This window comes from Malaclemys terrapin, chromosome 10 (genome assembly GCF_027887155.1).
Source record: "Malaclemys terrapin pileata isolate rMalTer1 chromosome 10, rMalTer1.hap1, whole genome shotgun sequence".
NCBI classification, from domain to species: domain Eukaryota; kingdom Metazoa; phylum Chordata; order Testudines; family Emydidae; genus Malaclemys; species Malaclemys terrapin.
In genome coordinates, this window is record NC_071514.1 from 85,448,933 (window position 1) to 85,461,608 (window position 12,676).

The 12,676-nt window shown below is 51.0% G+C and overlaps 1 protein-coding gene across 2 annotated transcripts in view; it reads left to right on the forward strand.

The window, feature by feature from the left end:
* Positions 1-12,676, forward strand: part of PRKCB (protein kinase C beta) — a 241,597-nt gene that overhangs the window by 134,488 nt on the left and 94,433 nt on the right. For both annotated transcript variants that reach the window (XM_054042412.1, XM_054042411.1), the window contains exon 5: positions 1,575-1,703. In XM_054042412.1, coding sequence (XP_053898387.1) covers positions 1,575-1,703 — 129 coding nt within the window. The remainder of the gene's footprint in view (positions 1-1,574; positions 1,704-12,676) is intronic.

Sequence of the window (12,676 nt, forward strand, 5' to 3'; positions counted from 1 at the left end):
CCCCGCCCTGCCCCTGATGTTCATGCTCACGGTGTGTCACCCAGGTACCACCCAGTGGTCATGCCTCGCTGCTGGGATGGAAAGCGGGTCGGAATGGCCTCGGGCTCTGGAAGAGGAAGCGCAGCGGAGGTCCCTGGTTGGCCTAAGTCTCTCTTGGTAGTCCAGCCTTATTGGCCAGTCCTTTTTAAGGTTCACTGAAAAGGAGGCGAGAGATTTTTCCAGCATTTTTTTTTTTTCTTCCTCGTTCCCTTTCCCCAACCCCTAGGAAAGCTGGTGTACAGTCCCCAAGGTAAAGATTATTTCTAGAGCTGGGTGGTTCAGAGGCTTTGTCATGGACTAGGGGGCCTTTCAACTCTTGCTCATGGGTTCAAATCCAGCACAGTCTGGCAGTTATCAGAGGCCCATACCATTTAATGGTGGTTCAGCCTCCGCCATGAAACAAGCTGTGAGGCTTTGATTCCTGAGTGGGACGGGGATCTCTGTCCCCTTGGCTACTAATCACTCCCCTTCTCTGCCTCAACAGAGGCTGAACATTTAAGGAGCCAAAGAGACTGAGCTCCCGCCTGACTCTTAGCCCTGCAGTGGAGGGATCATGTCTATTGTCCATTGACAGGGGACAGTGTGAAGAATTGTGGGGACATGGCTTTATACGGGTGCAGGGGGAGCCAGAGGGAAAACCTGAGATGATTTCAAACCATATATTCGGAGACTGACTTCCTTCTGTGCTGGCTTTTAGCACCACCCTGTGGCTGTCCCATGGAGGTGACAAAATGCCCTCTGATTTCAGCAGCCCCTTCTAGAAAGCATTTTCTCTGCTCACGTGGGTGTCGAGGTACAATAGCTGGTGGAATTGAGCAGGGAGGAATGACAGACAGATCTTTTCATTGCTCAAATGCTAATTAAGTAAATGGCATTTCTGTTACAATGGGGATATGCAGTAACTAATAGAACTGGTGATGAATACCGAACATCTGCTTTAATGGGAAACCTGTCCGGCCGCCAGGGGCCTGCACATGCCAATATTTATGTAGTGCCGGGGTTCCCATCCATATAGAAACTTGCTGATAGGTGCAGGCACTGCTAATCAATGATCACTCCTAAAATGTCACCAAGTAGACATCATTTTTTTGCACAAATTCAACACATGTGCACCTGTTCTCTCCCTGCCTGCTGACCACTGACAAACTCAACCTAATGCGTAGTATTGCAACATGGGCATTGTGGGAGAAGTAATCCAATCCGTGGATAAAAGTCCCAACATGGTGGTTAAAGCTGGCACAAAAAGCACTACAATGTTTCTGGCCTTGATCCTGCAATGAGGGGCTTGCCGATGGATCTCTGTGCACATGCAGAGCCCCGCTGACGCTACCCAGCGGGACTCCGCACAGCTCCAAAGGTCCATAGGCAGAACCGGGGCCTGTATCGGTATTTGTACCGGATTGCCCCACGATCCTGCCCATCTCTTTTCACCCCGCTCTGTTCAGAACTTTCAGGCGTGCTAGGAGCTGACTGTGGGGATGTAATCTTGTAATCTCCCTGCTGTGGAGTAAGTGTTTCTGTTTCCTTCTGTGCAGCCTGTATGATGAATGTCCACAAACGCTGTGTGATGAACGTCCCGAGTCTATGTGGAACGGACCACACTGAGCGCAGGGGACGGATATACATCAAGGCGGATATAGAAAAAGAAGTTCTCACCGTTGTAGGTAGGTGCATGGCTCTGCTGTGCAGCTGCAGACTCCTCCAGTCCCTCGCTATTGTAACTTGCTGCCCTGAAACCTTGGCATAAATATCTCGTGTGTGTGAGTGTGAGTGCTTTCGCACGGCCGGAATGTGCTGGAGCTGCTCACGTCCCTGCTAGTGCCCATTAGTGGTGAGTTTGGGAGAAACGTCCTCTTAATTCTCTGGCTAGACCACTGCCTCTTCTTCCTGAGCCAGCCTATTTAAACTGACCGCTCCAAGCCTGCCCACGCCATCTGCTGGGTCCTGCTTTTGTCTCTCAGACTTAGCCTGCAGGCTCGTGGGGGCAGGGATCTGTATGTTTGTACAGCACCGAACACATTGGGGCGCGGGTCTCTAAGCACTAACACAAAGCGAATAATAACAGCCTTCTGGTGCACTGGCTGCTTCCCAGGGCCAACGGTAACATGCCAAGCCAATCCATTAAAGCAGGTGGGTGCTGGATCCTCCAAGCCGTGCAGGATCATTGCAGGCTGGCTCCGCAATCACTAGATGGGGCATACACGCTCAAGTAATACTGGACATAGGGGAAACTCGGGGAGGGCGGCATCTCCAGGAAGAAACATGACGCACCATAGCCCCCTTGTGGTGTCTCGCACGCAGGACGTGCAAATGCAGAAAGTGTGAGAGAAAAGAAAGGCATTTGGGCTCTGGAGAGCATTTATTTTCTGCCTCCAATAAATACACTCCAATAAGTCCATTTCTGCTAGCAGAACCCAGACAAGCATTTGTAAGGGATCTTGATTCCTCTGTGTATGTTAACTGCAGGAGAAACCAACCGCTGAAGACTAGACGTCTTTAGATCCAGCAGAGAGAGGAGGGGTTTGGCTGGTCTGGGAGGGACAGAAGCTGACTCTGAGAACATGGGGACGGGGGTGGGTGTGTTTCTCTTAAAGACTGAATGCGACACGTGGCCCCACTGAAAGGAAGGAGGGCTGGGCCTGGTGCTAACGTCACTGCTCATGCGGCTGTTCCCAGGGTAGCTAGTCTCAATGGCTGGGGTTTATTATAAAGAGACTGCCCAGTTCTGTAGCTGGGGGCTGTGCAGAGGGCAGGAAGCATATAAAACTGTATTAAAGGGACAGGCCACAACGGCTGGGTCTCTCGTACAACCTTCCCCCCCACCCCGCGACCTCAAAGGCCAGCCTGGCCTTCGGACTATTCCATTAATCTCATCTTGCCATGGCGAGGGCTGAATCCCGCTCTCTGGGATCTCCCAGTTCTCGGTGACGCCTTTGGCAGAAATCTAGTTGACAGCTCCCTGCAGTGCAGATCTGGCTTCCAGGAGGAGATTCTGAGATTGTGCTGCTCAGACACTCCCTGGTCAGCGCTCAGGCCGGAGCATCCCACCGCTGGGGGCTGGAGTTGAAATGGATAGAGCTGGCTCAGAGAGCTCTTGTTCTGGGCTCCTTAGTTTCCTGTTTTGGGGCTTTTAGGCTGAAATGGCCATAGGCTGGCTCCAGCTAATGTGGTCTGAGTCGCGTTTGTGCTGGGAGACCGGGATGACACGTGTCTGAAAAGACAAACGCTCTGCAGCAATCCGCAAGTGTAGCCAAGGCCCGAGATTGAGTGGTGACCCGGGAGTACAAGAGGCTCTTGATGACCGGTTGTAATTCTCATGGGAGGAGGGGAGCTATTTAAGTAGAGCCTTTTGATCCACACAGCTAATTCATGCAGCATTGCCAAGTACAGTGTACCGACCTCTTTGAAAAGTGGTAAGGTGTTGCTGTGCCCTAAAGATCATCACTTGAGCTGGATGGAAATGGCTAAAACAAAGGCCTTAACTTAGCCGTGTCCTGCTCCTCTGGAATGAGGGGCAAATGTATATTTCAAAAAGATCAACGTCCACTATCACAGAACCATACAGTTAGACGGGACCATCGAGTCTAACCCCCTGCCAAGATGCAGGATTTGTTGGGTCTAAACCATCCCAGACAGATGGCTCCAGCCTCCTTTGGAAAACCTCCAGTGAAGGCGCTTCCACGACCTCCCGAGGCATCTGCTCCATTGGCCGACTGTTCTTACACTTGGGAAGCTTTTCCTGAGATTTAATCTAAATCCGCCTTGCTGTAGTTTGAACCCATCGCCCCTTGTCCTGCCCTCCTTCGTGGTAGATGTGACTGGCTGGGAGGGAGATCCAGTCTGCAGAGCAGCCAAGTAAGAAAGTTTTGTCAGGAAGGGGAGGTCTGTGCCAATAAACAAGTCTCCTGAAAAATCTGCCAGTTCTCGGAGCCCAAAAAGCTTCCTTGAAGACTCCTCAGGAACCTTGCTGGCTGTTTGGCTCTGTTCTCCCCGCCCGGGCTTCTGGGGCCTGATTTTTCAGCGGTACTGAGCCTCTGGAATTGCCCATCAGAATGATTTTCGACAGTAAATGCCTTTTTCACAGAACTGAAAATTTTCAGAGAAACTGAATTTTTCCCAAAAAACTGGTGTGCCCAGCAGGAAGATGGAAATGTAAAGCTCTTGGTAATTTCCCTTTCAGGCAGGCAAACGGAAACATTTCATTGTGGCTGTCCCCACACAGCCTTTATCTGGAAATCTTTTCCCGTGAAAACTGTTGTGGTTTTGACTTTTTCTCTTCGTTTGAGGGGAGATTCCTCCCCCCTACCCCCCCGAAAACATGCCGTTTTTTCACGGGAAGCGATTTCCATGTTCTGCTCTCATTGCGAGCGCTCAGTCGGTCTGAAACCCCAATCCTGAATGTGGCATAATTTGTATGCAGCGTTGCGAGTTGAACAGTGACAGCCCAGATGCTAACCACCCTCCGGTGAGCATTTGTGTTTAAGACGTGCCTGGCTGTTTGTCTCCATGTAGTAGTGCAGTCTGTGAACAGGTGGGATGGTAAATTGCATGTTACCCTCTAGGTGGCAGCACAGTCCCATAAATGGCCTGTGAAGTCCGTAATCGCGGGCGGTGCTAGGAAAGGTTTCATCTGAGCCCTGGGGTGGGTGCAACCAAGAGGCTCTTGTCTCACTGGGCTGGGCTTTTCTTAAGCTACCCCCAAGATGATGGATGTGCCCGTGGTGCCGAGGGCACTGGGTGCCCACAGGCAGAGCTGGCATTGCTGACTTCAGGGGGCAGCGCTGGGAGATTGAGACACGAGCCAGGGGTTGGGGTGGGCACGGCTGCCTTGTGGCTGGGATAAGAGTTGAATAACACTGCTGGTAAGCCAGTCCCCTTCCCCTCCCGCTGAACTCCCTTCTGTGGAGCTCCCTTTTCTGGCATTGCTTCCTGGCTCCATCCAGGGCCAGACAGAGCAGCCACAAACCATGAGTGGGTTGTCAGAGCATCCTCCTTCCCCCATCAATCCATGGACTGTGTGCGCGTCTGTCTCCTGCACTGCACCGCAGGCGTGACCCACTCCCAGGCCAAGGGCAGCAGTGCTGGTGCACGAGACGAAAGCCATCCTCTCCCGGCTGGACGCGGCTGTTTGTGACAGATCGGTGTCCCACACTGTCATACCCGGAGAACCCTCACAGGGGGCAGTGTTGGTATTCGAATACGCTTTTTGAATAACAATCGTTCTTGCTGGTGCCCAGACACCCCGATGATGGGCAGGGCAGAAATGTGAGACTACTCCAATGCTAAATCTGTTTCCCAGTCAGCAAAGCGTGTCAGTTGGTACCATGCTGGAGAGTGACCGTAGCTTAGCATGGGATCTGGTTGACCCTAGGTGTGGCCGGGAACAGCCTGATGAGAACCCAAATCTCATTGACTTATAAAATCAAACCCTTTTGGCAAAGACTCAAAACTCTTAAATACTTGGCAAAGCTTTACAACAGTCCATGTTCCCTGCCCCCCCCCCCCCCCCCTCCGGTGAAACTTCCCTGAATCCAGACACTTGCTCTTGGCTCCTTTGCAGCATCGAAGAGGCAGAGAGGGGGCAGCACAATGGTCCGATCCTGGGGCCAGGTTGAGTCAAAGACAGACGTTGCATCGACTCCAGCAGGGGCTGGGTCCGGCCTTCCAGACAATGATTCCCATGCAAGGCCCCTCTGAACTCATTAGCAATGTGTCTCCCCTTTCGTGGGTGACTCCTCTTTGCTCGTTCGTGCAGGTTAATGATGCTGCCAACTTGCTGGAACATTTTTTAGATGATGATCTTCCCTCTCTCTGTGATCCCACTGTCCTGGGTGATGCTGCTGCATCTCAAAATGCTATGTGCTGGGGTTGGAGAAATGTCTTCTGTCTACTGTAATAATGTGTGTGTAATAACCAATAAATCCAATACATGGTAAGGCTCCTTGTCTCATGAAGGGTTAAATATTTTAGATTTAAGAAAACATAAATAGTTGTGTCTGTTAGGACAGCAGCAACGGAGGGAAGTGAAGATCGACCTGGGGGTCAAGGATGGGTTGTGGTTGCTGTTGCAGTTGGCTTAATAGCCTGTGTGGGTGGCAGCATCAGCGTTCCTGGCTCTTTAAAGAGGGACATAAGTCTATCTTTTTGGGAGCAGACGTTGCTAAGGAAAATAAGGATTGGCTTTGAATCCCAGCCAGCCTTAGTTTTGGAGCTGTCTATCTGCTTTAAGGCAGCACAAATAGTTGTTTGGTCACCTGGTGTCTTTAGGAACACAAGAACAAGAGAACATTAATTGAAATGAAAAGGTGGCAAACTGAAAATCAATAAAAGGAAAAGCTCATAATTAGACTGTGGAACTCACTGCCACAGGAAGTGGTTCAGGTCCAAAACATACCAAGATCCAAACGAGAGACAGGAGGTTTATCTGTATAACAAGGCTATCTGGAATGCTAATTAATGCTAACAAAAACAATGGGAAATGATTCAACTTCCCACGTGTGAGTTTCAGTCTCTAGGTTTCATCCTCGCCCCTAATAGTTCCTGTGGAGGGCAGATATCCCACGTCAGCCCAATGTGAATCTTCCTGCACCTTTTTCTGAGGCCTCTGGTGCTGGCCGTTGTCGGAAGCCGGATCCTGAGCTAGAGGGGCCGCAGCTCTGATCTGGGCTGGCTGTTCCCCTGCACTCTGCCCGCGGCCACGCACAGCAACGACGGAAGAAAGCCTCGGTGAACGTGGACAGGGAGATGTGACCAGACTGGGGCAGGGCAGGGCATCGTGCCAGCCGACAGCTACTGGATTTGCGTAGCCGTGTTCTCCAGGCTATAAAGCAAAACAGCTGGTCCCCTCAGCACGCATTGTGCTCCTGCCCGGTCGTTGCTAGCTGTGTCCATGTGCCGTTTCTCCCCTCTGTCGCGGTGGATAAGTGGTTTAGAGCCCAGAAGAGGGGGGACCTTTGTGCTGAGGGTCCCAGCTCCACTCTTCCATTTGCTCTTCTCTGCCCTCCATCCTAGTGTGCCCCGTTGCTGCGTTGCCCCTCCTCCAGTGCTTCCCAAAACAGACTTCCTCTGTGAGGCCTTTTTTTTTGGCGGGGGGGGGGGGGGAGGGCAGGCTGAAGCACGCACACACGCGCGCGCACACACACACACACACACACACGTTTTGAGGCCTGAAGCAGCTCCTGCCTGGGCGCCCTCCAGCATCACTTTCCCCCACTTGTCCAAGTCGCCATCTACTTGAGACAGCAAATTTGGGACTAAGGTCTGCTCTCGCCGTGCAGTTGGCCTTATGCTGAGCCAGAGACATGGGGTGTCTCCATCCCTTCCCTGCCAGCCTTCATCTGGGAAGGCAACAGGGGCTGTTACGCAAGGTGAACGCTAGGCTCACAGTGCTAGACTAGCTTTAGTGTTTGCGGATGCTCCAGGGATCGGAGATGCCTGTTTCCAAGATGCACTGACACTTGAGCGACAGTTAAAGATGTTTTTCCTGTGTCTTCCGTAGAAGCAACTTCCAATTAGGCCTTGTTTTCTTCTCGGCGCAGCATTTACTGGAGCGGTGACCTTTTCAGAGTGAGCACTGCTTGGGTCAGGTCAAGGCTTCATCCTCAGTCGGATTAGGATGATGCATCTTTTGCTCATCACCAGGCTGCCCTGGGGACAGGAAAGGCCCCCGAGGAGTGACTGGCACTTTCTAATGTGCCATGCTGGGTGGTCTGTTGCCAAGTGGGGAATCTGATCAGTCATTGTCCTCCCCATATCGGGGTTTGGGGGCAGGCCCCTCAAATCAAGTTCTTTGTTCATGTGGACAGCCTGGAATCACCCTGCCAGGTGACCCTTGTGCTCTGAGAGATCCTGGCAATTGGGCACTGAACAGGAACCCAGAGGGGGAAGGGGCTAGCTTGCATTCTTAATGAATATGGCACAGCTGAAGAGGGATGGGAGGGTGGCTTTTGGGCAGCACATCCTGGCATGCATGCGCTCAGCTGCCGCTCGGTCGTGAGAGCCCTGCAGTGCCAGCTGGTCCCCATTTCTTAGAGTGGACTCCATGCAGATGCTCCCCCACTGATCTGATAGTGACACTCTCCTCTTTAAGTCCCTCCCTGCCTACACTTAAAGCCCTTCACAATCCAGCCATGCCCCCATCCCGAACCTTGTCTCTTAAACAACTCCAACTTCTCCACTCCACCAGGATGCTCGGGCCATCTCTTCGCCTCCCTCGATGTGCAGAACTGCTTCCCCAGACCCATGCCCTCCTTCCAGTCAGTTCCCTCCAAAGCACCCACGTCTGTGAGGCCTTCAAGCAAGAGGTTCGTCACTTGGAAACCCAGGCCAGCCGAAACAGGTTCAAAAAAGAACTAGATAGGTTCATGGAGGATAGGTTTATCAATGGCTATTAGCAGGATGGGCAGGGAAGCAAAACCATGCTCTGAAATGTCTCTAGCCTCTGTTTGCCAGGAGCTGGGAGTGCACAACAGGGAATGGATCACTCGATAACTACCCTCTTCTGTTCATTCCCTCTGGCATTGGCCACTGTCAGAAGGCAGGACGCTGGGCTAGATGCTCCATTGATCTGACCCAGTGTGGCTGTTCTTATGTTCTTAAACCAGGCAGGCCTCCTCTCCCACCTCTCGAATGTGTGGTGTGCCCAGAATCCATATCTGTTCCTGGCAAGAGTCTGTGGCTTAGTCTGTCAAATAGCCCAGTCAGAATTCTGGGCACTCGTTGTCTGAGGTATTAGAGTCAAGCCTCAAATCATGAGACTGGCTTAGAAACCACAAGTGGTGGTAGTGGGTTTTGTTTTTTTTTTTAATTTATAAATTTTGGATTTTGTCCCCTGGTTTCTGAGCCTCCAGGGTGCCCTTGGGTCCAGTTTTCAAACTTTCCTCTACAGCTGCGAGGGCTGGAAACTTGCACTTTTTTTTTAAATTAAATGTGATATTTCAGGAGCTGATGCCAGGAGCTGGGGCTGGAAGAAAAACGCCAACTAGGGCAAGAGTCATGATTAAATCACAAGAGCTGGCAACGCCGTATTGATTCAGGCCCCAGGGAGTGGTCAGCACAGGCCTCTGTGTGGGTTGTGGGCTCTTCTGCTGCAGAGACACCCTTCTTAGTGAGAACAGGTGCCTTGGTGGGAGCAGAAGGGTGTGGGTGAACAGTGCAGCACCCCTTCCTGGTGGGAGCATCTCTCCTGCCAGTCAGGAACCAACAGGGCCCATGGCATTCCTGCAGTGTAGTCCCCAGGCACTAAACCAGCATTGTCCGTGCCTGTCGTGGCTGTAGGGCCAGAGGGAGCCCGCTGCCCTGCACAATCACTGAATGAGCTAGAGAAGTCTGCTCAGGTGAGGGCAGAGCGCCGGAGGCTTTGTCGAAGCCGTTCCCATCTTTCCCCTGAGCTGCTTGTTCTTTCTACAGATCTAACTGCTCCCAGCAGATCTGAGCCCCAGCTGTGGCTCACTCCAGTGTGGCCGTGCAATGCCCCAAGAACCAGGCTTTGGTAGATTTTTATAGGTATTAGAGTTGCTGGGGGAAAAATGTTTTGGTTTTTTTAATTAGAAAAATGGCTTTTTCTTTCCAAATCTAAACATTCATGAAAACTCTTTGCTTGGTTGGGTTCTTCTGGACAGTTTTTTCATTTACTGAAACCTGTTGGGTTGGGTTCCCCCCGCCCCAGGAAACAAAAAGTGCCAATTAATGATTTTGATTTTTTTTTAATTGTGAACAATTTTGGAAAAACCGAGTGGGTCAGTTTCAAATTTTCTCCAAGAGAAGCAACATTGCCGTTTTTGTGACCGTTCTCTCATTTGTTTGAATCCGCTCTGAAATGATGTATCTTCTTGGAACCAGAGGTCCCAGATCTTGTCTAAAATCTCGTATTTCAGCCACGCTCTCTTGCGCTCCCAAAACGCATGTGCTATGAACCTGTTGCGCTGGAATCAGGCCAATTTTCCATTTAACTGTGCCTATAAAACAACTTTGAAATGTGCTGCTCTTTGTCCAGACTCCTGTGGCCGTGGTACAGGAAAGGAACCAGGGTGGGGCGTAACTTCCTCCTGGGTTAGGTTACAGGCAGGACAAGCGAGGAAAGTGTCCGTCGCTAGCATTTCTGGAGCTGTGCTAGGCCAACAGTCTGTGTCTGGAGGCTGCTGGGCCGTTGAACATACAGTCGATAGCAGTTGGCGTGTAGGCCGTTGTTGGCACGGCAGCCCTTGAGTGCCTCGGAAGCCAAAGCTGCAGCTCCTTGCTGCCAGCGGGGCTTGAATGCGATCATGCAGGGAACAATTCGGGGCTGTGACAGCCCCATGTGCAGCGTTTACACTTCAGCAGGGCTGTCACCGGAACCAGAGACGCAGCAGAAACCTGTTGAGCTGCCTCTCCTATGTGGGCGAGTCTTTGCATTTGTGCTGCTAATCGGTCCTTTCTGATAGGAACAGGGCTCCATTACCGCTCCCCTCGTTGTATGGACTTGATGTAATTGGATAATGGGCACGCCCAGGAGTGTGGCTCTGTACTGCAATAATTAGCTCTGTTGCCTGCTAGGAAGCACAAGGATTTTCTGGAGTTCCCAGCCTAAATTCACTGTTTGCCGTCCTGCTTTATCTAATAATACAGTTCCCTGCATGAATAAATGGCACCATCTTAATGCTGTTGCTTTATGAAATTCCCCCATTCCAAGTAATGATTCAGGGATAGTCAGGCTCTGAACTGCCAGTGCGGGGAGAGTTTGGAAAGTCGAAGGCCAGGAAAGGCGCTTGAAGCAGTTGCTGGCTGGATACTCTAAAACGTTGACGTTTTTTGAGGACCTGATCCTGTACGGGACTGAGCGTTCTGGTCCTGATCTGCCCAAGCGCTGAAGCACATACTTAACTGTAAGGGCAGGAGCCGTCCCGTGAAGTGGTGACGGTGATGTGAGTTGTTTGGGGTTTGATTGGGATCCAAAGGGGGAGAGGGAAAATGGTAGCGAAAAACAGCCTGTGCATGAAGCAGAACCCCCAGGGGCGGGGAGCCGGCTGAATGAGCAGTGACCTGTTTGATTTGTTTGGTTCCCAGGGGAGCTGGTTGAAAATTTTCCAAGGGAAGCTGTCATGTTGGAAAGTTGGCTGAGATGAAATCGAAATCTTTTGTGGGAAATGATTTGTTTTAACTGGGTTGTTTTGCCTTTTGTTATAATATAAAAAAATCAAAATGACCAAGTTTCGATCAGGTTGTTTTGATGTTTCTGACATTTTGACTTTTCTTTCTGATTTGAAATGAGAACAAATTTTAACATGTCAGAATTTCCTGGCCTGCCGAGGTTCTGTTTTCTGGTCTGCTCTAGTTCTTCCCTCCATTGGGGGCATTATTAATGGCTCCTCTTTCAGCTAGTGTTAGCATCACTTTATGCAAATTATAGCTAAGAAAAAACCTCCTCTTGAATTTCCAAGTTGAAGGTTTCTTCTGTTTTTGCAATGCCAGTTGTGTGGTTGGTTTTACAGTAGTGGCTAGAGCTTCAACACAGATCAGACGCATTGCATTAAGAACATAAGAATGGCCCTGCTGGGTCAGACCAAAGGTCCATCTAGCCCAGTATCCTGTCTTCCGACAGTGGCCAGTGCCAGGTGCCCCAGAGGATATGAACAGAACAGGGAATCATCAAGTGATCCATCCCCTGTCAGTCACTCCCAGCTCCCGGCAGGGACAGTCAGAGCATGGGGTTAGGTACTAGACATACATGTAGTAGTGAGACAGCCCCTGCTGCTAGTGCTGACAGCCTAAATAGAACAGACAACATAGGGCGGGAGGAGGAGCGTGGCTGAGCCTTCACCACCTTAGTGAATTTAGTTGTTTGGGGTTTTAATCTAGCTCCCTGCAGTTTGGCACAGCCACTGCAGTGCTGAAAAGAACAAAGGTAGGAAACGGAAGCAAGTGATTGAACAAGATCTTCTGGCAGCGTCGGGTTAGAAAATTAAAATGTCAAGTGATTGAAAACTGCTAGAAATGCCTGCTAGAAATGATGTACGTTTGTGCATGTGTATTACCTGTGGCAGCCCCATGGTGCGAGGTGCCATATAGACAAGCCCAGAGATGGAGCCTGATGCAAAGAACTTACAATGGAATCTAAAAACATGGACCAGAACCTGTAACTCTCGTTGCTCGGAGCCATCCTATCGCGTTGCAATCTATTAGGAAGGGTGGCTGGAGCCAGCCCCTAGGCTCACTCTCATGCTCTGTAGGAGCAATAATGTTCTCTTAACGAGAATAAAAATCAAGCGAACGTCTGTTCTTCTAACAGAACCATTGCAAATTGCGTGGAAGTGTCTGGCCGAGGTTTCAGGCGCACATAAGGACTAAACGCACTTTTGGGCCTGACGATAAGTGGCTAGAAGGCAGCAGAACGTGATCTGCGGAGCACTGGGTCGCTGGGCTACTTCCAAACCTGAGAGCAGCTCTGGTCCAGCTGCTGCCGTGGCCACCAACGCTCGGTGCCGGGATGTTCTGCACCCCTCTAGCCCCCATCCGAATAGTGTGGCTTTCTTTCTCCTGTAAAGCGGGCAGTGTGGTTCCATCTGTCTGTCTGAACTGATTTACAGACCGCACACACCACGCTGGGCCAGATCGACAAAGGGATTTAGGCGTTGAAAGATGCTGACAGGCACCTAGTGAG